This window comes from Lactuca saligna, chromosome 6, assembly GCF_052625555.1.
Source record: "Lactuca saligna cultivar CGN05327 chromosome 6, ASM5262555v1, whole genome shotgun sequence".
Taxonomy (NCBI): Eukaryota; Viridiplantae; Streptophyta; class Magnoliopsida; order Asterales; family Asteraceae; genus Lactuca; species Lactuca saligna.
In genome coordinates, this window is record NC_136422.1 from 139,586,816 (window position 1) to 139,612,060 (window position 25,245).

The 25,245-nt window shown below is 37.3% G+C and overlaps 2 protein-coding genes across 4 annotated transcripts; both read left to right on the plus strand.

Annotated features, from left to right (window-relative positions):
- The first annotated feature begins 1,001 nt into the window (after nucleotides 1-1,001).
- On the plus strand, nucleotides 1,002-5,736 carry LOC145000339 (protein SPA1-RELATED 2-like). 3 transcript variants are annotated; one of them, XM_078959544.1, is made up of 9 exons: nucleotides 1,002-1,185; nucleotides 1,792-1,860; nucleotides 2,166-3,213; nucleotides 3,291-3,448; nucleotides 3,559-4,243; nucleotides 4,337-4,483; nucleotides 4,558-4,875; nucleotides 4,982-5,041; nucleotides 5,194-5,736. In XM_078959544.1, the coding sequence occupies exons 3-9, from the start codon at nucleotides 2,215-2,217 to the stop codon at nucleotides 5,413-5,415; spliced, it is 2,589 nt and encodes an 862-aa protein (XP_078815670.1). In that variant the 5' UTR covers nucleotides 1,002-1,185; nucleotides 1,792-1,860; nucleotides 2,166-2,214; the 3' UTR covers nucleotides 5,416-5,736. The 3 variants fall into 3 exon arrangements, with proteins under 3 accessions (XP_078815670.1, XP_078815672.1, XP_078815671.1); XM_078959546.1 differs by having other exon boundaries at nucleotides 5,244-5,736; XM_078959545.1 differs by lacking the exon at nucleotides 1,002-1,185 and adding an exon at nucleotides 1,219-1,589.
- A 1,403-nt stretch (nucleotides 5,737-7,139) lies between these two features.
- Nucleotides 7,140-8,560, plus strand: LOC145003353 (SMAD/FHA domain-containing protein). The gene is made up of 5 exons (XM_078962478.1): nucleotides 7,140-7,484; nucleotides 7,577-7,641; nucleotides 7,719-7,779; nucleotides 8,047-8,193; nucleotides 8,313-8,560. Exons 1-5 carry the CDS (start codon nucleotides 7,232-7,234, stop codon nucleotides 8,426-8,428), a joined length of 642 nt encoding a protein of 213 aa, XP_078818604.1. The 5' UTR covers nucleotides 7,140-7,231; the 3' UTR covers nucleotides 8,429-8,560.
- Nucleotides 8,561-25,245: the final 16,685 nt, after the last annotated feature.

Genomic DNA, 25,245 nt, shown 5'->3' on the forward strand with positions numbered 1-25,245 from the left:
ATATATATATATATATATATATATATATATATATATATATATATATATATATATATATATATATATATATGTTTTACTCTTGTAAATGCATATAAATTTACCAATATATCCCTCATTTTGTTATTTATAATATTTATTGATGATATTAATCATTGTAAGTATTAAAGGAACCAACCAACCATTGCCGGCCGCGTCCTTATGACTATTGTCTAAATCTATATGAATATAACAATTAAAAAATTAAATCAACCATAAGGATAAATCGTGAGGTGATGGTGGTCTTCAATTTAACTTCGGTTTTGGTTGTGGGAAAGTGTGAGAATGTGTTTTAACTTTGGTGGAATCAAACATAAATGGTAACCTTATGAATAATCTTGAGGCAATTGTGATATTGAATTCAAGTCCAATTTTGGTCTTAGCACAATGGTGTTATGGAACTCAACTTCAATTTGAATCGGTGTTAGGTTTGTTAGAGTGGAGAAATAGTGTATGGTAACCGGTGGTGGGCTTTAGTTTTGTGACATGCGTTGGGAGATGGGCGGTGAGAAGATAATGAAAGAGATGGACAACAATGGCGATAGGTTGTTCGAGGGTGAGAAAGAAAAAAAAAATTAAGGGCAGAGGAAGTGATGATGATAAAGAAAAAAAGACAGTAGTCACAACTTACAAGTATAAGGTTGTTTTTGGTAACAATTATGGAAGGAAAGTAAAAATTATAGACAATGTTTTTGTTTATTTGTTCCCTGTAATTAAAACATTTTTTTTTTAATTTGGTAATTTTAGTTAGAGGTTGTATTGATTTGTTTTGAGAATAAAACTGTTACATTTACAATATAACAATTTCATAGTTAGATTTATCAGTCAACTACAAGGACTGTTCATATTGTGTTCTTAAATTTTGGACTAAAACCGTAAATGTAGTCAAACTGTGAGTACCATTTCTGTAATTTTCTCTAAAAGTTATGTTCGTTCTTCAGAAACTTAAAAAGAAAAATCTTGGAAGAAGCAATCGAGTGGCAGAGATATATCTTTGCCGCTTCACAGTTGAAAAGTACCGTAAAATTTCACCTTTTCTCTCCAGGGGTTTTGTTTTCTCCATCCGTTAGAAATTCACCCACTTTTATACTCGTTTCCCCTTTTTAATTCAGCACATTCTTGCTCGATTTCTTCCCTGGGTCAATAAAGGTATCAACTAATCACATCCAGATCAAGTTCGATTGATTTTGAGTTAATTGCATTGGTTATATTTTGATTGTAACTACTATTCCTATACATTTTGTTAAAGTTTTAACTTTATGGGTTCTAATTGGATCGGGATTAAGCTCAATTTGAAGTTCACGATAGTAGAACGGTCTCACGAGTTGAATTTTGGGGTAAATGAGTTGAATTGTTTTGACTAAAAATAGGTGTTCAATACAGGAACTTCGAATTAAGTTATTTGTTATTTGAATATATGTTTTGTGTACTGAAGTAGCTTCGAAAGGAATTGACACAGCGAATCGGAAGATGACAGTTGATTTTGTTTTATTTCGTCCTGGTTTCTGAAAATATTTTGGGAAATCGTGCCTTATTTGTCTACTCCCAATTGGGTATGCAATTTTGTTCGATTTGATAAGTTTTATGATCGAGAATTTAGGTTTTTTTATTGGCTTTTGCAATTAGGGCACCGAAATTCATGAAAATGTTCAGATTGCACATGCCCTAGATTTGCATTTGGTCCACACACTGCTTCATCAAATAAACACATTCGTATGCATCATTTTCCCTGATTTTTGACAATTGAAACCTTAGGTGATATTCGATCATGTGGTGAAGTGCTTGTGTTGACTGTTGATGCTGACTCTACAAAGATTCACATTGGTACTTCTGTTTTCTTCTTATTACTACATTGTACTTTGAAGAATCTACACAACTACATCATTGTGCTTTAATTTCTTTTCCTGATATTTTTGTGGAAGGGCTAAATACAAGAAACAACAATTTACTTTCATATATTTGTGTATTATAGCATCCTACTTTCATTTCTTTCTATTACAATATTGTAATTCCACTTTCTTCTTATAAAGATTCTTTAAAATAAGATGCTATAATTGGTAAATATGAAAGTATAATCCTACAATTAGGCTAATTGGCTTTATTATCTAACTCAATGAACTTCCTTAAAGGGTCTTCATGAAGTGATGATGAAATTTCTTAAAGTGTCTTCATGAAGTGATGGATAATGAAGCAAATGCAATTGAAGACATCAATAGAGCAAGATTACAAAGCAAAGAAAGTGGTTTCCCTCTAAATCCCACAAGTTCCAATGTAGTGAATCCAATTAAAGATATTAGTTTTCAAGAAAACAATCCTGACACGTTTACAAATATCATTGATGGAAAGAACAATGATAATTCCAGGGGTATTGTTGAAGAATTAGTCGTAAGAAATTTCAACCATGGGAATTTAGAAATAGTTGGTGCTTCAAAGCCTGATGTTTGGGAAGATTCAGACTCCATTTTCTTCCCAGGATTTCTTGAAAACAAACAAGAAAACCAAAATCAAATTCAAAATCAAAATCAAAACGAGACAAATGACAATTCACCCCATGATGAAAACCAACCCACTTCAAGTATTCGAACAAAGATTCTTTCTAAATCCGGATTCTCCGAGTATTTCGTGAAAAGTACACTCAAGGGCAAAGGCGTCATTTTCCGAGGTCCACCTCGAGATGGTCAAACCGATCCCCGAGCTGTCATTCCCGAGCCCAAAGATGAAAGTGTAAATCTGAGAGAATGGTTGAAAATGGGAAAGAATAAAGTTGATAAATCGAAAAGTCTTTACATATTTAAACAAATATTAGATTTAGTGGATTCATCACACTCTCAAGGAGAAGCTTTACAAGCTTTAAGACCATCATTCTTCAAATTGCTACCTTCAAATCAAGTCTTGTACATGAAGGAATTAACAGAAACCAAAGGAGATGATCTTCTTTTATCTAATCAATTCTTGAAAAGAAGAAAACATGGCGAAAATTTCAACTCTTTTGGCATGTGGCAACAGTTCCCAAATCGTTCTGGTTCTAACCATGGTCAAACTCAAACTCAACCAGGGTTGACTTCTTTTGGTGGCGATTTATTAGAAGAACAGTGGTATGCGGGGCCCGAGGATGTTAAAGAGAGGCCTTGCATGATGTCTTCAAACGTGTACTCTTTGGGTGTTCTTCTATTTGAGGTGTGAAATATAACAACATGAGATTATATAAAATTTTCTTTTGAAATGATCTTATAATTCTTTTTTCCATGTTCCAGATTCTTGGATCTTTTGAATCTTCTAGAGAACATGCAATTGCAATGATGAATTTAAGACAAAGGATTCTTCCTCCTAGATTCTTGTCTGAAAATCCCAAGGAGGCAGGATTTTGTCTTTGGCTACTTCACCCTGAAGCCTCAGCTCGACCCCCCACTAGGTAATTATGAAATTAATTCGGTTGTCAACTTTTTAAAAAAAAAAAAGAAAAAAGAAAAAAGAAAAAAGAAAAAAAGATTTCCCTTATATATGTTGATTTCAATTTAACAGGGATATTCTAAAATCCAAGCTCATAAGCGAAATAGAAGAAACATCAACAACCGATTTATTATCCTCCATAGCTCAAGAAGACACCGAATCCGAATTACTATTACATTTTCTCACATCTTTAAAAGACCAAAAACAAAAACAAGCCACAAATTTAATCAAAGACATCAACTACTTAAAATCCGATATCAAAGAAATCGAGTCAAGAACACAATCAATTCAAGAAAACAACAAACCACCAATTAATGAATCAAGACTAAAACCCAATCTAATCCACCTCGAAAGTGCATACTTTTCCATAAGATCAAGCATCAAAAACGATCCAACGGACACGATCGATCAAGAAAATAACAAACCGTTGGATCGACTTGGAATCTTTTTCAACGGTTTATGCAAGTATGCAAGGTATAGTAGATTTGAAGTTCGTGGTAATTTAAGAGGAGGTGATTTTAGTAATTCCGCAAACGTTATATGCTCTCTTGGATTTGATAGAGATGAAGATTATTTTGCAACTGCGGGTGTTTCTAAAAAGATTAAAGTTTATGATTTTCATTTATTGTTGGATGATTCGGTTGATATTCATTATCCTGCGGTTGAAATGGTAAATAAATCAAAAGTTAGTTGCATTTGTTGGAATAATTATATCAAGAATTATCTCGCTTCTACAGATTACGATGGCTCAGTGAAGGTTTCTACTCTCTACACTTTCATTTATTTTATTATTAATTTATAATTTTATATCATCTTACTTCAATTTCTTTCCATTTTTCTATGATTCCAGATATGGGACGCAGGAACTGGTCAAACAATTTCTCATCATATCGAGCATGAAAAACGAGCATGGTCAGTTGACTTTTCTCGAGTGGACCCCACAAAGTTAGCTAGCGGGAGTGACGATTGTTATGTCAAAATTTGGAGCATTAACGAGGTAAGCTTCTTCTTTTTTCCTTTATCGTCTTCAAGATTTTAAAATTTAAAAATGACGATTTTACCCTTGTACAGAAGAAGAGTTTATCAACAATCCGAAACATTGCGAATGTTTGTTGTGTACAATTCTCTCCATTTTCGTCTCATTTGGTGTGTTTTGGGTCTGCTGATTATCGAACATATTGTTATGATCTTCGGAATATTACAACTCCATTGTGTATATTGGGAGGACATGATCGAGCTGTTAGCTATGTGAAGTTTTTGGATGGCGAAACCGTAATTTCAGCATCCACTGATAACACACTAAAGCTTTGGGATCTCAAGAAAACAAAATTCGGTTGCTTATCGAGCGATGCTTGCATCATGACTTTCAAAGGACATACAAATGAGAAAGTTCGTTTTTTTTTTTAACTCAATTACCTTCATAAATAGTTAACACATAAAATATCGTTATCAAACTTATTATTATCCGAATAACAATGAAAATCTATGTCTACAGAATTTTGTCGGTTTATCTGTTGCTGATGGATACATTGCATGTGGTTCAGAAACAAACGAGGTAGCTTTTAGTTTTATTCTTTATATATATATTTTTAATTTTATATAACTATTAAAAAAAACATATACAAGTTAAATTTAAAACGATAAAGTCAAACAAGGACTCGTTTTTCTCAGATAAAGTACTAATTTACAGTAATTACTGTGTCACAGTCTACCTTCTCTCTCCATCTAGGGCTCAGAAAATTACATTTTTGCCACAGGTGTTTGCTTATTACCGATCACTTCCGATGCCAATCACCGCCCATAAATTCGGGTCAATCGATCCGGTTTCCGGCAAAGAAACCGACCACGCGAACAACCAGTTTGTTTCAAGTGTTTGCTGGCGGCAGAAATCGGACATGGTTATTGCCGCTAACTCCAGTGGCTGCTTGAAGTTGTTGCAGATGGTTTAAGTGATTTGTGACGTCATCAAGTGTATATAAATATTTGAAAATAAAGAAAACTCCGAGTCCCGAGCCTTTTGGGCTAATTCGATTGCTCGTGTACATTGAGATGAAGTCGAGAGAATTTTGCGGTTCTTTTTGGGTGTTGAAATTGAGATTGATAGGGTGGTTATTTGTGCTTTTTATTTTTGGATGAAATTTGGAAGTAGAGTTTTTTTTATATATATATATATGTAAGTTGTGGTAGATGTTGATATGTATACTGTATACCAGATAGTTTTCAGTTGAGAAAGGTTTATACGTTTTAGCATTCGTTTTACGTATCTAAATAGTTGGGTTGAAGTGTTGGTCTAGTGGTATATAATACAGTAGTTGTAAAACCTTTTTCTTATAACGATTGATTAAAACAAAATATTAAATGAGAATGATTAGATCTTTTTCTTATAACGATTGATTAAAACAAAATATTAAATGAGAATGATTAGATGAGAAATTTACTTGAATTAAAATTTGAAATAAGTGAAAACGGTTAGAAGATTAAACATGCAAAAAATAAATTAATTAAAATTATGTGTTTATTTATTAGATCTGTGTATTAAACATATTAATTATAACAAAATGTTAAATACAAAGGTTTAAACTGTAAGTTTATTAGAAATTGAAATTGAAATTTAAAATTTGAAATTTGAAATTAATAGTTATTGTGATAGATTTAACTTATGAAAACTAAATTAATGATATATTGGAAATGAAAAAAATGAAAAAAAAATAGAAAATAAATATATCTCAAAATTATGGCAAAATGATATGTGACAAATTAAATGAGAGAATGATATGTGACAAAAAAAATTAGGGTAGATTTTAATGTCACGTCAAAAAATATTTATTTCATATTTTGTATACAAAAATATTTAAAAAGTAAAATTTTTATAAAGAAAAAGAAGGTTTTTTTTATGTGAAATATGTTTTTTTGTAATATGATTTTATAAAGCAAAAAAACAAAATTTAACACAAAAAAGATTAAAAAAAACAAAATTTATGATGAATTTGTAACAAAAAATTTGAAATATAATGGTTAAAAGTATAAATTTTAAACCAAATTTATAATTAAATTTAAAATTCGGACCAAAAATATAAAATTTAAAAATGAAATGACCTGTTAATCCTGTAGAAATGTCAAAATTAATATAATTGTCTGTTTTTCAACTTAATTGAATACGAATATAAAACAACAATATAATGATTTTTATGAAGATATTCCAAAAAAATTGAATTTATGAAATTTATAGGTAAATATACGTGCTTTCAAAATGATCTTGGACATTTGCAGTGTCCATTTTGGAACCTAATTTCAAGATACTAAAAGATTGTTAAAGTGTACTTTATACCGGCAGATAATCCGTAACGATATTATTGCAAAACAACTTCTAATTGCTAGGAAGAAAAATGGTCGATCAATTGATAATGTTGTGAAATATACGATCAATCATTCAATTGCTAGAAAAAAATGGCCAGGTTGTTAAAACCTCCACCCAGTTATAATTATTTTTATGATTTTTCCTCTAAATAACTTCAATCGCGATTAACTTGTTTCTTTTTTTGATTTTTAGCTACAAAGAAAATCAATTTATCAATCTGGATTCTGGGATTATCCATGTCATCACATCATTAAATGTCTGCCACACATCCACCATGACTGAAGACTACCCCAAAAGCTTTCAATCACATTATTGATTGTCTTGTTACTTCTATCTCACATTCCCTCCAAATTTCTCGACTAAAATTGCATCAAACTTTCTGCGAAAATGGAAACCTTGATCACATCCCACTCCATTTCATTTCTCAATTGGAAAAACCCTTCATTAAAATCCCAATCTCCTCAATCGCTCTTCCATTTTAGACCTAATTTCCTCTCTTCTCAACCCTCTTCGAAATTGCAATATCACTTCAACGATAAATTGTTTTCACAGAAGAGGTTCGGAGCTACCATAAACGCTTCAATAGCTGGTCAAACCAATCCAATCGATGATGAATATACATGGCTTCTTGAACCCGTGGGTGAGTAATTTTTATCCCTTGTTCATGTTCAATTACCACGCTATAGTATACTTGTTTAAATCAAATTTTGGTTTGTGAATTTCGTCAAATAGGCGATGGAGATTCAAGCCACATCGGGTTTAAGGTTGCTATGCCATCTTCATTCGAGATTTCATCCGTAAGTAGTTTCTTTAGACTCATTATCTGAAAATCCGACTTCTGACTTTTAAAGTTTTCGGGCATGATTTGAGGTAGAAGGAGGTGACTGTTGGACGTGTTCCTGAGAAAGCCGATATAGTAATCCCGGTTGCTACAGGTAATCATTAGTTATGGCAAAATTCAAAATACTTTCTTGGGTTAAATTCAAGAAATAGCAACAATTATAGCAATTTCATGATTTTCATCTAAATAAAAGTTGACTTTGACCGTTATATTGGGTAGATTTTTTAAACCATAATGTCTTTATAACAATTTGTTTTTCAAAAAACCATGCTTTAATAAAATGATATGAAAGTAGGATGCTATAATACAGTTTTCGAAAGTACATTGCTATTTTTGATAAATGTTTGTGTATCTTATGTAGTATCCGGTATGCATGCCCGATTTCAGAAGAAGGGTGGTGCTCTATTGTTGACCGATTTGGGCAGCACGAACGGTACATTCATTGATGAAAAAAGGCTTACGCCTGGTGTGCAATCAGTTGTCACCCCTGGGAGATACGTTACATTTGGTACAATCTTCCTAAAAAAGATTTATGGTTTATAATTTTTATTAACTTTTTTGTAAGAGGGTATTTTATATAATATATATTTGATTATTAGTTAAAGATTATCATTGATCTTTTTTTAGGAGACACCAATCTAGCAATCTTCCGTGTTTCAAAGATTAAAAACGTGAAGCCTAGTGAGTCCGAGCCCCAAGTTGAATTAGAGACGGAAGGTGTGAGCAATGTTCAAAACATTTAAGTTGATACATACGTTTTGCCTTAATGTCAATGTAAAAAAGTTGCATAAGGTGAGGCTTTATAGCCAAGAATCTAGCATTTGTATTGGTTTGTAGAAGGTTTACAAAAAAAGTATATCCACTCATTCTCACAATAGGAGGTGTCGATAAATCATAGTGTATACGCTCAAACAAACCCATGTTTTAGTGACACAACTATTAGCAGAAAGATAAGTAGACAAACATGACAAAGTTGGAAAGTTTAAAAACGGAAATTCATGGAGGACCATTTCGGTAATTCCATGTATGAGAAGACACAATAGCAAAGGCCAAGGATAGAGCTAGATGAGAGGTGGATGGAAGAATGAGGTGAATATCACCTATGGAGTTTTATCTTTTTGAGAAGAGTGCTCATTTTAAAATTCTTGACAAATAACCTAAATGCTCAAATTAAACAGAAATAGTATTGCTTGTTATGAACTAATGAACATAGAATATCGTTTAAGTGAAAAGAATTTAAAAAAAGGAAAAAACGAATATGTTGTAGTCGAGTGGGCTACATGTGGTGGGTCGGGCTATTGTAGACCGATCCAAAAATAACAAATAACGTAATAGAAAGTAGAAACCAAACTAATTTAAACATAAGAGAAATGAATTTGGAAAATTCTCAAATAGTTAGGATCTATAAGGAAAATAAATAAAATAATTGGTAATGTTCAAAGAGATGCAAGTAAATGATAAGTATTTGGATAAAAATATAAAATTTCTATTCTAATAAAAGAATATGTTTAATCTCATATTGACAAGTGTCATGCAATTAGAATGCTTATTAGTTAATTTGTTTATTAATGTCTTAGTGATTAAAATAATGAACTTTGTCAAATTCTTTAACATCTTTCAAAGTTTAAAATCAAATCAAAAATATTTTCAACATACATTTTTATTTAAGTTATTTTTTTAGAACGGCGGAAGATTTTATTAAAAAATTAGCAAGATGTTTGGAAAAATGTATTGCAACAAAATAGAAGAATCAGATCATTTAATCTTAACTTTACTATACCTATTGAAAATCTAAAAAAAAACCTGCTCAACAATCTCATCAAAAATAATGAATTTCCTAAGAGAAGTCATTCCAAAAATAAAGAAAAACCACTGCTTCAAAAGCTTTTCGTTGACCATCACACAATTGAATAGAATCAGACCAAGAGATAAGATATGTAATACAAGATCAGGAAGTTGTACTCCCCACCAAATAGCAATCCTACTCCATATATCATTCAGCTCCCCGCACCCTACAAAAAGATGATCAATAGTCTACACAACATTAAGACAAATCGGGCACATAATCGAATGCAACTCCAACCCTTGAATAGACAATCTCTCCATAGTCGGGATGCTACCAAGTCCGATCCTCCAAATGAGAATGTTAATTTTGATAGGAACCCAGTTATTCTACCTGGTCTCCGTACCACTCACACCAAGAAAACTAGAATCAATAATAGGACGAGCTGAAGAAATCAAAAAAGCATTTGACACATCATTGAGCCAACCAAATCTATCCGGAGTATCCTGCATCCGACAATGCTTCAGTAAATCCATGAAATCGTCCCACTGGCTCTGCTCAATACCTCCCCCAGGATAACATTAAAGACTACTAGAGTCTCATCCTAAAAGAAACTGATCTGTAACACCCTATTTGTTAAATAAATAAATAGATGAAAATTTTATTAACGAATAGTGGCCCTAAATGCGGGATAATTTAGCAAGGCGCTATTGTTGGGGGTTAATAGGTAACTTCCAGATTAATTTGTAAAGATTTTGGAAGGTTGAGGGATGTTTAGTAAATTAAGGGTCTATTTTGAAAAGGATTTCAGAAGTTAGGGTGGATTTGGTAAATTATGGACTTATTATGAAAGACTTTATGGAGGTAGGGGCTAAAGTGTAAGTTTTTGGATTTAAATTGAAAACAATATTGTGGGGAAGGACTAATATTGGAAAAATGAATTAAACTTTGGATGGACACGGGATTAGACCCGGTACCATCCTTCCCTCCCGTTCTCATAATGCAACCCCAACCCTAAGTTGTTATACTCCAGCCGCCACCACCATATGTAGCATCTTCAGTCGCCGCCGCCTAGCAGAGATTGACCGCCACCTTCCTACCTGTTACATTGTCGAGCACCACCACAACTTTGCTGCCGGATATCGGGGGCAATCGTAAAACCACCGAGGACCACGGAACTCGCTGTGGGTGTCGGCGTGTGGGTCACGAGCAACTGAAAACTCTCGGTAAGGTATATGCGACCATTCTCTCTTTTCTGTTTCTTTTTCATTCCGGTGAGTGTGACGCAAGTACGCCCTAGCTACCGCAGCCGACCTCAACTATCTGTTCCGTCGACTTTGACGCTACCAACCTTCAAACGGTGGATGATGGTTGTGTTTCTCGTCGCATTTTTATGTGTGATGCTGTTGGACTTGTGAAGATTTTTGGTCGGAGGTTAGGCGCACCACCATGGCAGCCAACTAAGGTTGCTGTCGTTTCTGCCGTATCCCGCCGCCACCAGCCACCGTGGGAGGTGGCTGTGGGTGTGTGTTCATGTGCAACTGTTGCTTCCGGTTTTTATGAGGTTGTATGTGTGTTAGTGTGGTCGGAAAACCTACCGCCACCACCGTTTACTGCCAACTGCCGCCACATGGGTGGGTGTGAGTGTACTTCCCCCTTGTTGAAGATGTAATTGGGTGTTTTGGGCCGGAGAGAAACCATAGAAAACTCCCACCACCACTGTGAGGTGGAGGCTGCCGTCGACCACTACTGCCCGAGGTGGCAGTGGGTGGTGCCCGACCTAGTGGTACCCTAATGGACCGAAAACCTTAATTTTGGACCTAATTGGCATATGCTCAGGTTAGAAACACTAATTAGGGTTTAGAAAACCCTAATTTTAGAAAATGTTAGTTTTGGATTGCCGGGACCCGCGTTTGGACCAGTGGACTGAAGTTATGACATATGCCAATTCCGTTGTATGTTGGCTTAGTGGAATAGTGGACTTAATGGGTTAAATGAGAAAACTTAACCCTAATCGTCATTTCATGTAGGGATGAGCGTGGGACGGAACCGGTACCGACCCGTACCGTTCCCGATTTCCCGAAAACCGAATTTTATCAAAAGTCAATCACAAGTATCAAACCAAATTAACATCACCGGTACCAGAAATGATACTGGTTTTCGGTACTAGTACCAGTACCGGTGGTACCGAATCCCGAATTGCATGTATATGGAGTACTGAGTACCATCCCATATTTTCATATTCGGTACGGTTCGGTACCAGTTCCGATATGGTACCGATATGGGATTGGGATTTGGGATAAACTGGTCATCCCTAATTTTATGTGAAAACCCTAATTGTGTTGGGTTTTGGGTTGGGCCTTTTCTGTTGGGCCTAGATGTTTAGACTATTGATGGGCCATCCAAGAACAAGTATGGGCTAGAATAATTTGATTAGGCTTTATGATAAGGCCCATTGGACAGGCATGGGCCTATTTTAGAAAATTGAGTCATAGTTGGGCCTTGGTTGATTATTTGACTTTTGGGCCTTCAGAGTATGAGTTTGGGCCTTAATCTTGGAACAAGCTAGGTTAGTGGTAAAATGGTCCTTTTACCCCAAGTGGGGATTTTAGAGTTATGCATAAGAAGCCGAAATGGTTAATTAGGTTTTGTTTGATGTTGGCAGCTTGGGATATGTCAGCCAGTAGCCCGAGATTTATTTGCGGGACTTCAGCAGTGCGAGATGAGTTTCCTTCAGTAGGTACGGGTCTAAGGCACCAAGGTTGGCCCGTATATGTGATATGTTAGTAGCTGGGTGTGGGCGGGGTTCGTATCTCATTATTGTCAGAGTATAAATATCAATCAGATTGTTGGATTGTTATACTTGTTGTCTATGTGATACTTGTATGTGTTGTTTATGTATGTGAGTGTGGGCGGGGACGTATCTCATTATTATTCGAGTGTATGGGGGGGGGGGGGGAGAATCTCATAGTAGCCGAGTATGGGTGGGTTCCTTATCTCGTAGTCTTATTTGAGTATAGATATATGACTGCTTGATAGGAGTAGATATACTTGTCATGTGTGTGATACTTGTATGCACGTTAGTAGCGGAGTATGGGCGTGGACTGAATCTCCTACATAGTGGAGTGTGGGCAGGGTTCGAACCTCCTATGCAGCGGAGTGTGGGTGTGGGCGGGGCCCGAATCTCCATGAGAGTGGGCGGGGCCCGTATCTCCTAGTTGCATGTTATGTGTGTGGTATGTGGTAGTTTTGGGAGACTCACTAAGCTTCGTACTTACAAATTTTAGTTTTGGTTTCAAGTACTTCGTTGTTCAAAAGAGGAGCTCAGGATGATTGCAGTACACACACCATTTGTTATATCCTGAGATGTTTTTACTCTAATATAATTGAAAGTTCTTTATAATATTTCAAGATACACTACTTATGGTTTTGTATGATGTTTAATATTATGGTTTTCTTAATGATTTAAAATGAAAATTTTGGATTGTATTTTTGGGATGTTTCAAGTTGGTATCAAAGCCTTGGTTTGAGGGATTCGGGCAATGCAGTCATCCCGAGCTCTTCCCTTTGTTACTAGAAGTACCTGAAACCAAAACTGAAAATCGTAAGCACGAAGCTTAGTGAGCTCCCTGAACTAGCATATACTATACACATAATCATATAATCACATTAAAAACATATCATGGGCCTCGCTGGATTCATCGGGCCCTGACCGGCATCGGACCCCGCCCGACATCGGACAATGTACGACATCGGTCCCATCCCGACCTCAAGCAAATCTTGTTATACATATAAACATATCAACAAAAACACATAGAATAATAACATAATATAAGCATATAAACATTCCTCGGGCCCCGCCCAACATCAGACCGTAATCCGGAAAGCATACAAACATTCCTCGGGCATTGCCCGACTCGGACCAAAATTCAGAAACATATAAATACAGACACATGCGAGAATCACGAAGACATCAAGCGTACAAACATTCCTCGGGCACTGCCTGACATCTGATCGTAGTCCGGAAAACATATAAACCTACATCGGGCACCGCCTGGAGACGACTGAGAAGGTTCCCTCATGGTGGCAGTTGATGATGAGTTAGGGTTAGGGTTTTGGAAGTGATGATATTAAGACGGGAGGGAAAGACCACTGGGTTCAAATCGCGTGTCCCATACAAACTTTCATTCAATACACGCCTTTGGTCCCTCATTCCCAATTTCTTTTCAAAACAACTCCATAATTTACCATTCAACCGCTTAGCCTCCAAAATCCTTCAATTTAAGTCTAACAACTACAAAATAAGTCTAAATGTTTTATTTTAAGTCATATGCTCATATATACTTAACACTAAAAACACCGAAAGTACCCCTTTAGCCCTCTAAGACAACTATTAATGCCAAGTACACCTATCTACACCAAATCCTTTATTTAAATTTCATATTCTGAATAAATAATACTTAAAATACATTCCCGGATTTAGGGCTACGATAGAATAACATAAGAAAATGATATAATTTACACTTCGGGGTTGTCACACCCCCGAACCAGACGGCGGAAACGTCCGGGGGCTGTTGTGACTCAATTGAATACCATCACAATGAATATACATGAAACATAACATTATACATCACCAAGCATTGGAATGATACAACTGGTAGCGTTCACATCCATTACATCATTTCAAAATATTACATTCCAAAATACATGGTTCATTGTTACTAAAACAACCGCAAAACAATCATAGAATACCGTCCTTTCTTCACTTATCTGTTACCTGAGAATACAAGTATATTGAAAAACGTCAACATGTGAAATGTTGGTGAGTTCATAAGTAACGTTTGAAATCCGATGTTTGTAATGTTATAAAAAAACCACCAGAAAATCCGATATTTTCTGAAATTAGAATAGCGTAAAAATATGTTAAGATCCGTGAGTATGCTTGTTTGAATTCTATAGATGTAAGCGTAAGAGTTGTGAAATTCGACATGTAGTTCATAAGTGTACTTGTTGAAAACCCTAGGAAAACCCGACGTTTTCCTATCACTTTGCTTTACTTAGTTTGTGTACTGTTATTTCGTTACGTTAGGGGTATTCGTTGAGCTCCGGAGGCATTGAGTATACAGTGGGTGGTGAATTGTTGTAACGTCCGTAAATGAAAACGTACAGTCGACAACCGTACCAGCGATCCCTTGGGCGTCGCTTGCACTTATTCACACAACTCAATCCTCCCGGACTTGTGTAGTCCCACGACCGGAGAGAAAAAGAGAAGGTGCGAAACCCTCGGTATTTCTCTGCGTCGTTCAAGACCATTGCAATTGCGAAGGGCCCGAAGCCCAACCCGCAATCGTGAGTTCCCGACTTTACTAGCAGCACTGAAGGACCCTTGGGGACCAGCAGCATGTTTGCCATTGAAAGTCCTTTTACACGCGGTCGAGTCGTATTAGACCCAACTACATGTAAGCAAGTGTCCTTTGGGCCTAAAGATCATGTCATCGGGCTAGCTAGGCTCGACAAGCATGATTTGCAACTTTTGGGCCTAAGGAGTGTACGTCGACGTATTGAGTAATAACACGAGAGTAAAGAGTTCCAAGAGTTCCATATGTGTATTGAGCGTTGTAGTGTTAGTAGTTTTGGATTTGTTATTGATTCGAGACCGAATCAATTCGTTTGGTAACGATTGTTGGTGATATTGTGTATTGTAATTTATCGAGAGTCGTAGTGTCAATCTTTGTTCACAACGAGTGTATTGAATTATCATTGAAAATTTTCTGTTTACAACCCCTCTTCATTTTGTAAATTTACTTTTTCACCCCTTTAGGTAAAATAATTTCCGGTTTAGTCCTTAAACCATTTTTCTTGACATTTTAACACCAAAAATTATTGAAATTAATATTTTTCAGCATATTTTTCATTGAAAACAGTTTAAGTCCCTGAATTTGCAGTTTTCTCGGTTGTAACCCCTCTTTTTCGCAATTTTTACATTTTTGACCCAAATTGGAAATTTTTTGCAACTTTGGTCCTTTATAAATTTGAAAAGCACTTTAAACCTTTGAAAAGTACTTGTGACACTAGTGGTCCATTGTTTTACAGAAAAACACAGTTTTGGCCCTCCAAAACAGAAAATTTCGCATAATGGGCTCTATTGGGCCGAAATTGTCACTTTTAGCCCATTAAGCTTGAAATTTATGCTTTTAACCTTTCAAATAGTATATTTTCAGAAAATACATTATGGAAACTGTTTTGACTCATCTCACCCATCAGATTTCGTAATATTTCATTTTTGGCCCTTCAACTTTGTATTTTTAGCATTTTGTGTAAAAAAAAAAAGTGTTTTTAGCCCAAGATAAGTGTTGTCAAGCCATTTGGCTATTTTTCTTGGTATACTTTGCATGTAGTAGTATATTTTATGCTAGTATAAGATATATCTCGGTTTTTAGCAATTCATAACTAGATCTAGCATCAAAATCATACAAAACATACATATAAGCATAGAAATCAACCAAAACATACACATAGTGATGGATCTACACCTTTGCTTGTATTCTCCCCCACAAAAACTTATAAAAACCGAAAATAAGGGGGTATGAAGCTCACCTTGGGTGTTGATTCGGTTTTTGAAGAAAGAATGGAAGAAATGAAGTGATGTTTCACTCTAGCACCCTTTGATGATGAATTCGAGTTTATGGAGTTCTAAGACACAAGTTTATGATTTCATGAGAGTTAAGAGGAGATTTTTGAAGACAAGAAAGAGTCCAAAGCATGGATCCAAGCATTAACTTACCTAGATAATGATTTTGGTGATGGATTCTCCTTGTGAAGCTCTTGATTCACGAAAATTTTGAAGGAGGAGGGAGGAATGCTCTTCAAGACTTAGAGAGATTGGAATTGAATTTTTGTGATGTGTGTGTGTGTATCCTCGGCCGAGAGTGAGAGGGAGGAAGAAGAAGAGTGACTTTGAGATGACATGTGCATGGAGAAATGGGATTGCATGGAGGGTTGGAGTGTAATGCATGGATATCCATGAGGTATTATTGATGTGGCATGATGAAGTCAACTCTTCATCTTTGTTATGGGCTTTTGGTCCGAAAATAAAAAAAAAGAGAAGGGTTTTGGGCTTTAATGCCCTTAAGCCCATTATTAGAGTTAAGTTGGATGAGTTTTAACCTAAAAGGAAATATAATATGATTTTTATACTTTGTTGAGCTAGTTTAGGTTAATCATGGATCAAAGCTTTTAATTCATTTCATTCTAGGCCCAACATGGCCCAAAATATTGAAATAAATAAATGTGGGTCCAATTAGAGCCCATTTAAGGGTTCTAAGCCCATGATAGTCAAATTGGAAGCTTATTGGTCCATTTAGGTCCAATAAGGAAGTCCTAGTCCCAAAATGGACCTAATCAAGAACTTCTAGGGTTTCCAATTGCTTGATGTAGTGAATTGGGGTTTAGTTTTCCACTGAGTAAGCATCATACATGCTCTTGAGTTTTTGAATTCAACATTTACTTGAGTATAGTGATTACAAGACACAAAATTTCTAGTTGTGACATCATCCCCCCGTTAGAGGGAATTTCGTCCCGAAATTCTGTTTGAAAGCTAGATTTGAGAATGGTAGAATAGGTGAGGATACTTTTGCTTCATTTGGTCTTCGCGTTCCCACGTGAATTCTGGCCCACGCTTTGCGTTCCACCGTACTTTCACGATCGGGATGCGACTTTGCTTAGTACGCTTCACCTCCTTGTCCATGATTTCAATTGGTTCCTCAACGAATAGGAGATTCTCATTGATGTCGATTTCGTCAAGAGGAATGACGAGTGTTTCATCTGACAGACACTTCTTTAGATTAGAGACATGAAACACGGGGTGTACACCGTTTAGCTCTGCGGGTAGTTGTAGTCTGTATGCTACTGGACCAATTCGGGCGACGATCTCGAAGGGTCCAATGTATCGTGGATTTAGTTTTCCCCGCTTCCCAAAATGAATGACTCCTTTCCCGGGCGAGACTTTTAACAGTACTCGATCACCGACCTGAAATTCTAAGGGCTTTCGCTGTTTGTCAGCGTAGTTCTTTTGTCGGTCACGCGAGGCTTGCAATCGAGCTCTTATTTGAACGATCTTTTCCGTGGTTTCACGGATGATCTCCGGTCCCGTTAGTGCTTTGTCCGACGTATGTGTTTTTGCTAGCTGGGTGTCACCTACTTCAGCCCAACATAACGGTGATCTACATTTACGCCCGTACAGTGCTTCGAAAGGAGCCACCTTGATGCTCGAATGGTAACTATTGTTGTATGAGAACTCGATTAAGGGTAGGTGGGTATCCCAAGACTTTCCAAAGTCTATCACGCATGCGCGGAGCATATCTTCGAGCGTTTGGATGGTTCGCTCGCTTTGACCATCCGTTTGTGGATGATAAGCGGTGCTCATATCGAGGTTTGTTCCCATCGCCTTATGAAGTGATTGCCAAAATCGGGACGTGAACCTACTGTCCTTATCCGAGATGATAGATGTTGGTATTCCGTGGAGTCTCACGATCTCTCGAATTTATAAACGCGTCAATCTCTCCATCTTGTACGATTCTTTAATTGGCAGGAAATGGGCAGATTTCGTCAGTCGGTCGATTATTACCCATATGGTGTCTAATCCATCCGACGTTTTGGGTAGCTTGGTCATAAAATCCATAGAAATCCCCTCCCATTTCCACTCAGGGATTGCCGGTTGCTGTAACAATCCTGAGGGTTTTTGGTATTCCACCTTTACTTTGGCGCACGTAAGGCACTTACTGACGTAGGTCGCGATTTCCGCCTTCATGTTAGGCCACCAATAGTGTTGTTTAATATCCAAATACATCTTATCGGAACCGGGATGAATGGAGTATCGCGTCTTGTGGGCTTCCTTCATGACAACATCTCTAAACCCTCCAAATTTAGGTACCCAAATACGGTTCATGAAATAGTATACTCCATTCTCCTTTGCCTCCAGGTTCTTTTCCATTCCGCGCAATACTTCGCTTGCTCTATTTTCCGTCTTCATGGCCTCTGACTGGACTACTGCAATTTGAGTGGCCAGGTGCGATTGAATGGTTATCGAGAGAGTCTTCGTACAACGATTAGAGTACTCCTTCCGACTTAATGCATCAGCTACCACGTTGGCCTTGCCTGGGTGGTACTTAATCTCACACTCATAATCGTTTAGCAATTCAACCCATCTTCGTTGCCTCAAGTTCAACTCCTTTTGGTTTAAGATGTGTTGGAGACTCTTGTGATCCGTGAAGACGGTGCACTTTGTACCGTAAAGGTAATGCCTCCAAATTTTTAGGGCAAAGACTACGGCTCCCAACTCTAGGTCATGGGTCGTGTAGTTTACTTCATGCGTCTTTAGTTGGCGGGATGCGTAGGCTATCACTCTCCCACGTTGCATGAGAACGCAACCTAAGCCCTGATTTGACGCGTCGCAGTAGACTACAAAATCTTTCGTTCCTTCGGGCAGAGAGAGTACAGGTGCGCTACAGAGAGCTTGTTTCAAGGTCCGAAACGCAAGCTCTTGTTTGTCTATCCATTCAAATGGTACGCCCTTTTGCGTAAGCGAGGTAAGTGGCTTGGCGATCTTAGAAAAGTTTTGAATGAATCTCCTATAGTAGCCTGCTAGACCCAAGAATTGACGAATTTCTGTGGGCGTTGTCGGGATTGCCCATCCTTCTACAGCTTTGACCTTAGAGAGATCCACATGGATTCCATCTTGGCTGACTACATGACCTAGGAAGTTCACACTCCGCAGCCAGAACTCACACTTGGAGAGTTTGGCATAAAGCTTTTCTGATCGCAGAGTTTCTAGGACTTGTCGAAGATGTTGGCCATGCGCTTCCTTGCTTCGAGAATAGACGAGGATGTCATCGATAAAAACAATGAAAAAGTTGTCGAGGAACGGTCGGCAGATTCGATTCATTAGGTCCATAAATGCGGCAGGGGCATTCGTTAGACCGAAGGGCATTACGACAAATTCATAATGTCTGTAGCGAGTTCGAAAAGCGGTTTTTGGAATATCCTCTTCCCGGACTTTGAGTTGGTGGTATCCGGACCGTAGATCTATTTTAGAAAAATAACTAGCTCCTTGGAGCTGGTCAAATAGGTCATCGATTCGTGGGAGTGGGTAGCGGTTCTTGATTGTGAGTTTATTTAACTCTCTGTAATCGATGCACATTCTAAAAGATCCGTCCTTCTTTTTGACAAAGAGCACCGGAGCTCCCCATGGCGAGTAACTAGGTCGAATAAATCCCTTGTCCAAAAGTTCGCTGAGTTGGCTAGATAATTCCTGCATCTCGGCAGGAGCTAGCCGGTAGGGTGATTTAGCGAGAGGAGTTGCTCCTGAAATGAGGTCGATTCGAAACTCAACCTGTCTCTCTGGGGGTACTCCCGGAAGATCTTCAGGAAACACGTCCGGAAATTCACACGCTACGGGAATGTCTCGAACGTTAATCTCCTCCTTGGTTTTATCCACCACGTGAGCCAGGAACGCCAGATTGTTCCTTCGTAGGTATTTTTGTGCCTTGATGCACGAAACGAGGCGAAGGTTCATGCTAGATTTGTCTCCGTAAATTACTAGGGTTTCGTGATTTGGAAGATGAAGACGAACGGCCTTCTCATGGCACATAACTTCGGCATGGTGGGGGCTTAACCAGTCCATGCCGATGATCACATCGAAACTCCTAATTGACACTGGCATTAGATCTATTCGAAAGACGTGTTGATTAAGAGTTAGGGTACATCCGGTGTAGATTTCCCCAGTGGATTCGGTTTTCCCATTGGCCATTTCCACCGTATAGGTTTCATTTAGCTTTTGGGGCAGTTGTGTTAATAAATGCTTAAACTTATTGCTTACGAAACTTCGCTCCGCTCCGGTGTCAAATAAGATGCATGCATAAGTGTGGTTTAAGGGAAACGTACCGGTAACAACAGAGGGGTCCTGAATAGCCTCATTCTGACCCATGGTCAACGGGTCCTTTATGGCCGATGGTCGGAGAGACCTCGGTTCCTGCCCTAGTGTGGTCGCATCCCCTGCTGGTGACTTTATTTCCAATTTTCGTATGCCCAAGGGGGCATGGGGCCACTGGGGCCCACACGATAAGTCAGTACTCTGGCTTTTCATGGATGGTTAATGACATCAGATTATGCATCCGAGTCATCATCATCTCTGCCCTTGGGCTCTTCCTCCTCGAGGTCCACTTATTGACTTGGCGGGTTCACCGGTGAGTTCTACTTCGTGTTCCTCCTGCGGTTCTTCCCCTGGATCGAGCCACCCTACTGTTCCTTGACTAGGGAGATAGGGTTTTCCTGACTAATGATACTTGTCTATAGCGTATTGCACGAAGGACTATGAATACTAGAATCAAATAGTATACCAATTACTCCTATAATCCTACAACTATTGCATAGATTTAGTTGGGGTTCCCTTTTTGGAGATTAAGGGGTATGTTTTTAGAGCATGTAAGAGCACATAAAGAGAATGTTTCCAGACAACCCGACGTTGCCAAAAAAGATGTCTTCCGTAAACTTCATAACGTTAATTCCTCTAAGCGAGCCGTCATAACCATACTAAATAATGACAATTTCGCCTGTCTTGGCGTCGTTGGATGCCGACGGATAAATATAATAAGGTTTTTGTCACCCTAGACTGGCCTAGTCTAACTGTAGTGAACAGCTCAGGTGTGGGGTGTCATCCCCGTGTAGATCTATACACAAATCCCCGTTGTCCCTCCAGGAGACTCTGGTTATAACTACAGGCTACGATCGTACACTTAATAGGTGCCAACCGATAAAAACTTGCTAGATCGTTAATCGAATTTACGCGAAGAAAAATGTATAAACTCATTCTAGGACCAATGATCCATGTAAGTGAATCACGAAGGCGTCGCTAAACATGTAAATCATTTCAAGGCCCAAATGGAATGAGATTATATAACATGGGCCCGAAATATATATGAAAGGACAACTAAGGATCAATTCACATATAAAGTATTTACAGGCCCAAATAGCACACAAATAGTATCCAAGGTCCGTCGCACATGTTAATGGGTTAGTGAGGCCCAATAAACATGTAAATAGTATACAGGACCTATCACACATAGAAATGGGCCATTAAGGCCCAATAACCTAGAAAATGATCAAATTAAATTCATTTGTTGGTTTATCATTGGTTTTAGTTCAAGTATTCACTAAAATAGTATAAAAAGTAGAACACATATAAAACCCATTCTCAGGCCCAATAAACATGTAAGTGGACCACTAAGGCTCACTATACGTGTCTATTATTTCCAGGCCCAATAAGGATATGAATACCGTTTTTAACCCGTTTGTTATTGTTTTGTTTATTTTAGCTTGATTATTTACAAATTTGATATAAAAGGCCCCCCTTTTTGTAAAAATGACGTTCTTGGCCCAATAAGCATAAAATTTACAATTAGGCCCAATTTTTGTAAGAATACACTTTGATCTCCAATTTTGTTAAAAACTTGTGTTGATGACTACTTTGTGGTAAAAATAACATTTATAAACTCATTTTTGTCAAAAATATCATTTTTGCTTGATTTTTTTGTGAAAATGCACATTTTTCTGGTTTTTGGCTTTTCCGACCTAGTTTTTAGAAAATTTGTAGAAAATTCATCGTAAGTCGAAATTTGGATCCGTCAATTCTGAAAGTTTGGAAATCTTGTCTACTTTGTTAAAACAATTTTCTCATAATTTTTGATGGCCTCAAAATAGTGTGAAATTACTCATCTTCACAGGTTGGTCCGAAATTATTTCAAATATGATAGGCAGTTTTGTAAAATTCGCCAAAATTGTAGAAAAATCGTATGAAAACGTGCGAGTAGTCATTTTAAAGGTATAAACCTGAACTTTATCCCTGTAAAACAGTTTTGAAAAATACTTCCATTTGAATGGTCAAAACAGTCCGAGATTGGACCAAAACTTTTCTGTCAAATGCTGTTTTGTGAGTTTAGTTTATAGATCTCTAACCACAATACTCATTTTTGCTATATCAAGTGTATAAATCCAGTATATAATAGTTTACATGTATTATGTTTGATAAAACATACTTCTCTCAAGATTCATATAAAGATCCAAGTGATACACTTCAAGTTTCTTAACATATTTTTAGATTAGTGAAAAAATCACACATAATCACTAAATGTTTCAAGGAAATCACACATAATCATGCATATACACATAGATCTACACAAATCAATTTGTATTCTCCCCCAAAAACAAGTAAAAACCAAAAACAAGGGGGTATGAACTCACCTTTGTTTGAGGTTTCGGTTTTGATGAAGAATTGAAGAGATTTTCGGCCCTAGATGTTTCCTTGAGGAGATCTTCGAAATCTATGAAGTTCTAGGAAGCATGGTCACGAATTTGGGGTGGTAAGAGGAGTGATTTGAGTTTAAAGATGTAGCAAATCAATTTAGGTTGTGAGATCTTACCAATGATGATGATATTTGATGAAAACTCCTCTTGAAACCACACACCAAAACTTAAAAATGAAGAGGAAGGAGGATGAGTTCTTTAGAGACTTCTTGAGAGTGTTTGGAGGAAATGAAAATGGTGGGGAATGAAGGGTTTGGCCGAATTTAGAAGAATTTGGAGGATAAGAAGATTGAGGTGATGTTTGCATGGATATCCACCATGCAAACATGAGGTGTCATTTTTCTTGTTTTTTTTTTTTTTTTTTTTTTTTTTTTGTATAATTGTGAGTTGGGCCTAGATTTGGGCTAGAGTAATAACAATGAAATGATTTGGGCCTAACCTTGGCCTTGTTCGAATTTTTGTGAAGCTCCAAGCATTTTTCGGCCCATTGGGCCCTTGTGGGTAACTCACGGCCCAAAATGGCATAAAAGAAATGGATCTTATGGCCCAACAAGGCCTATTAGAGATAGAAATGAATTATTTTAGGTCCACATGGCCCAAAAAAACCTAGTTTCATGATTGTGGGTCCAATTAGAGCACAAATAGCCAATTTGAAAGTTTATTGGTCCATTAGACCCACTAAGAGAATCCTAGTCCATAAAGAACTTGAGTCGGGATTTCTAGGGTTTCCAACCCTTATTTGAACATATGAGATATATTTAAATGAGAATGAAGTATAGGCTTTTACAATGGATGATGCTTACATGGGAATAGAATTTCCTAGCAAAATGCCAGCTGTGACAAGTAACTTTAAGCTATCACTTTCTGGACCACTCAGCACTCTTGGAATAAACTGTACCAATCCACTAAGAATTACATCTAAGATTTCTAGAAAACTATTTCTCATGATTTTTAGGTGTACTTATTGACTTGCACGAATTTTAGAAGTTGGAGGACAAATTTGGGAAAATTAATCATAATAGCTTTTAAATCACTTTTGGTGTTCTATTAAGGACTTAATGGTTAAGCCTTAAGTATATCACTTTTATATGATTGTTGGTTACTTATTAGGCTATTGAGATGTGAAATTCAATTTAAACTAAGGGCTTTAATGCTTGGCTTAATGAGGGTTCAAAGTTAAGGATTTTCACATAAAATGCCACTTTTACACTTAATAGGGTTTTCACATAAAATGCCACTTTTACACTTAATAGGGTTATGTTGCCAACTTAAGGATTTTCACATAAAATGCCACTTTTACACTTAATAGGGTTATGTTTCCAACTTAAACCATTAAGCTCTTTAAGTCACATCTTGGAAGGAAAATCGATTCCTACTGTAACGCCCCGTTCTTAAATATCTATTCATGGGCTCCCGAAATCAAGAGTAAGGGTGTTTCGGTCTTTTATGGGCAATGGGTTTTATCCGAGAAGGTTTCGGATAGGTGTATGTTGATAGAAGCATAGGGCTTCTTGCCACCTTCATGTGGATGTAAAGTTCATCGGGAACGGGCTTAGAATAGTGGAATTACGGCATTTCGAAGATATTATCGATTATAGCCTTAATGGGAAAAGTGGAAAAAGAAGGCCAAGTATGAAGAATGGGACACGCTGGGTACGCCCAACGTAGGCTGGGTTACACCCAGCGTAATTGGGTAAATGAATGTGGGTTTGTGGGGGCGTACGCCCAGCGTACGTCCAGAGTCTTTAAACCCTAATTTGAGGGTAAACCACTATATAAGGAACATAATGGCTCGAACATTAGCCTCAGTATCAGTCTCCCCAACCCCAGAGAAACCCTAGAACGCCTCTCCCTTCCTTTTTCTGAGATCTTGACTTTGGGAAGCTCATTTTGGAAGTTTAAGCTTAGAAGAGGAAAGGAGGAAGTTGTCAAAGAAGGACTTGGGAAGTTGGAGCTTTTAGATCTGGAATAACATCATCTTCTAGAGCCCTTTTGAGGTATAAAGTCTCTTGCTTGGCAATCATTTTGTGTAGATCTATGTGTTGTGAAGTTTTGACATCATTCTTGTCCCAAAAACCTCATCTTGATGCATGTCTCGAGTTGGCTAAGATTATTTGTCCTTTTAGACTTTAGGAGAGGTCTTGAATAAGAAAAATAAGGTCCCAAGGGCTTTGGTTGTCTCATACGTGATATAGGTAGGTCTAAATGGATTAAGACCTTGGATTAAGAACTTTATGGACGTCCCAGATAATAAAGTTTGAGACTTTATGAATCCTAGACATATTTAGCCTAAGGATATGAAGTTTGGGCTTAAGAGCTTAAGCCATTAAGAAGTTATGTGGACTTGTTGAGCAGCGAGGTTATGCCCCGCGTAACAAAGGAGTACGCCCAGTGTAGCGGGTTGGTGCCCCGATCCCA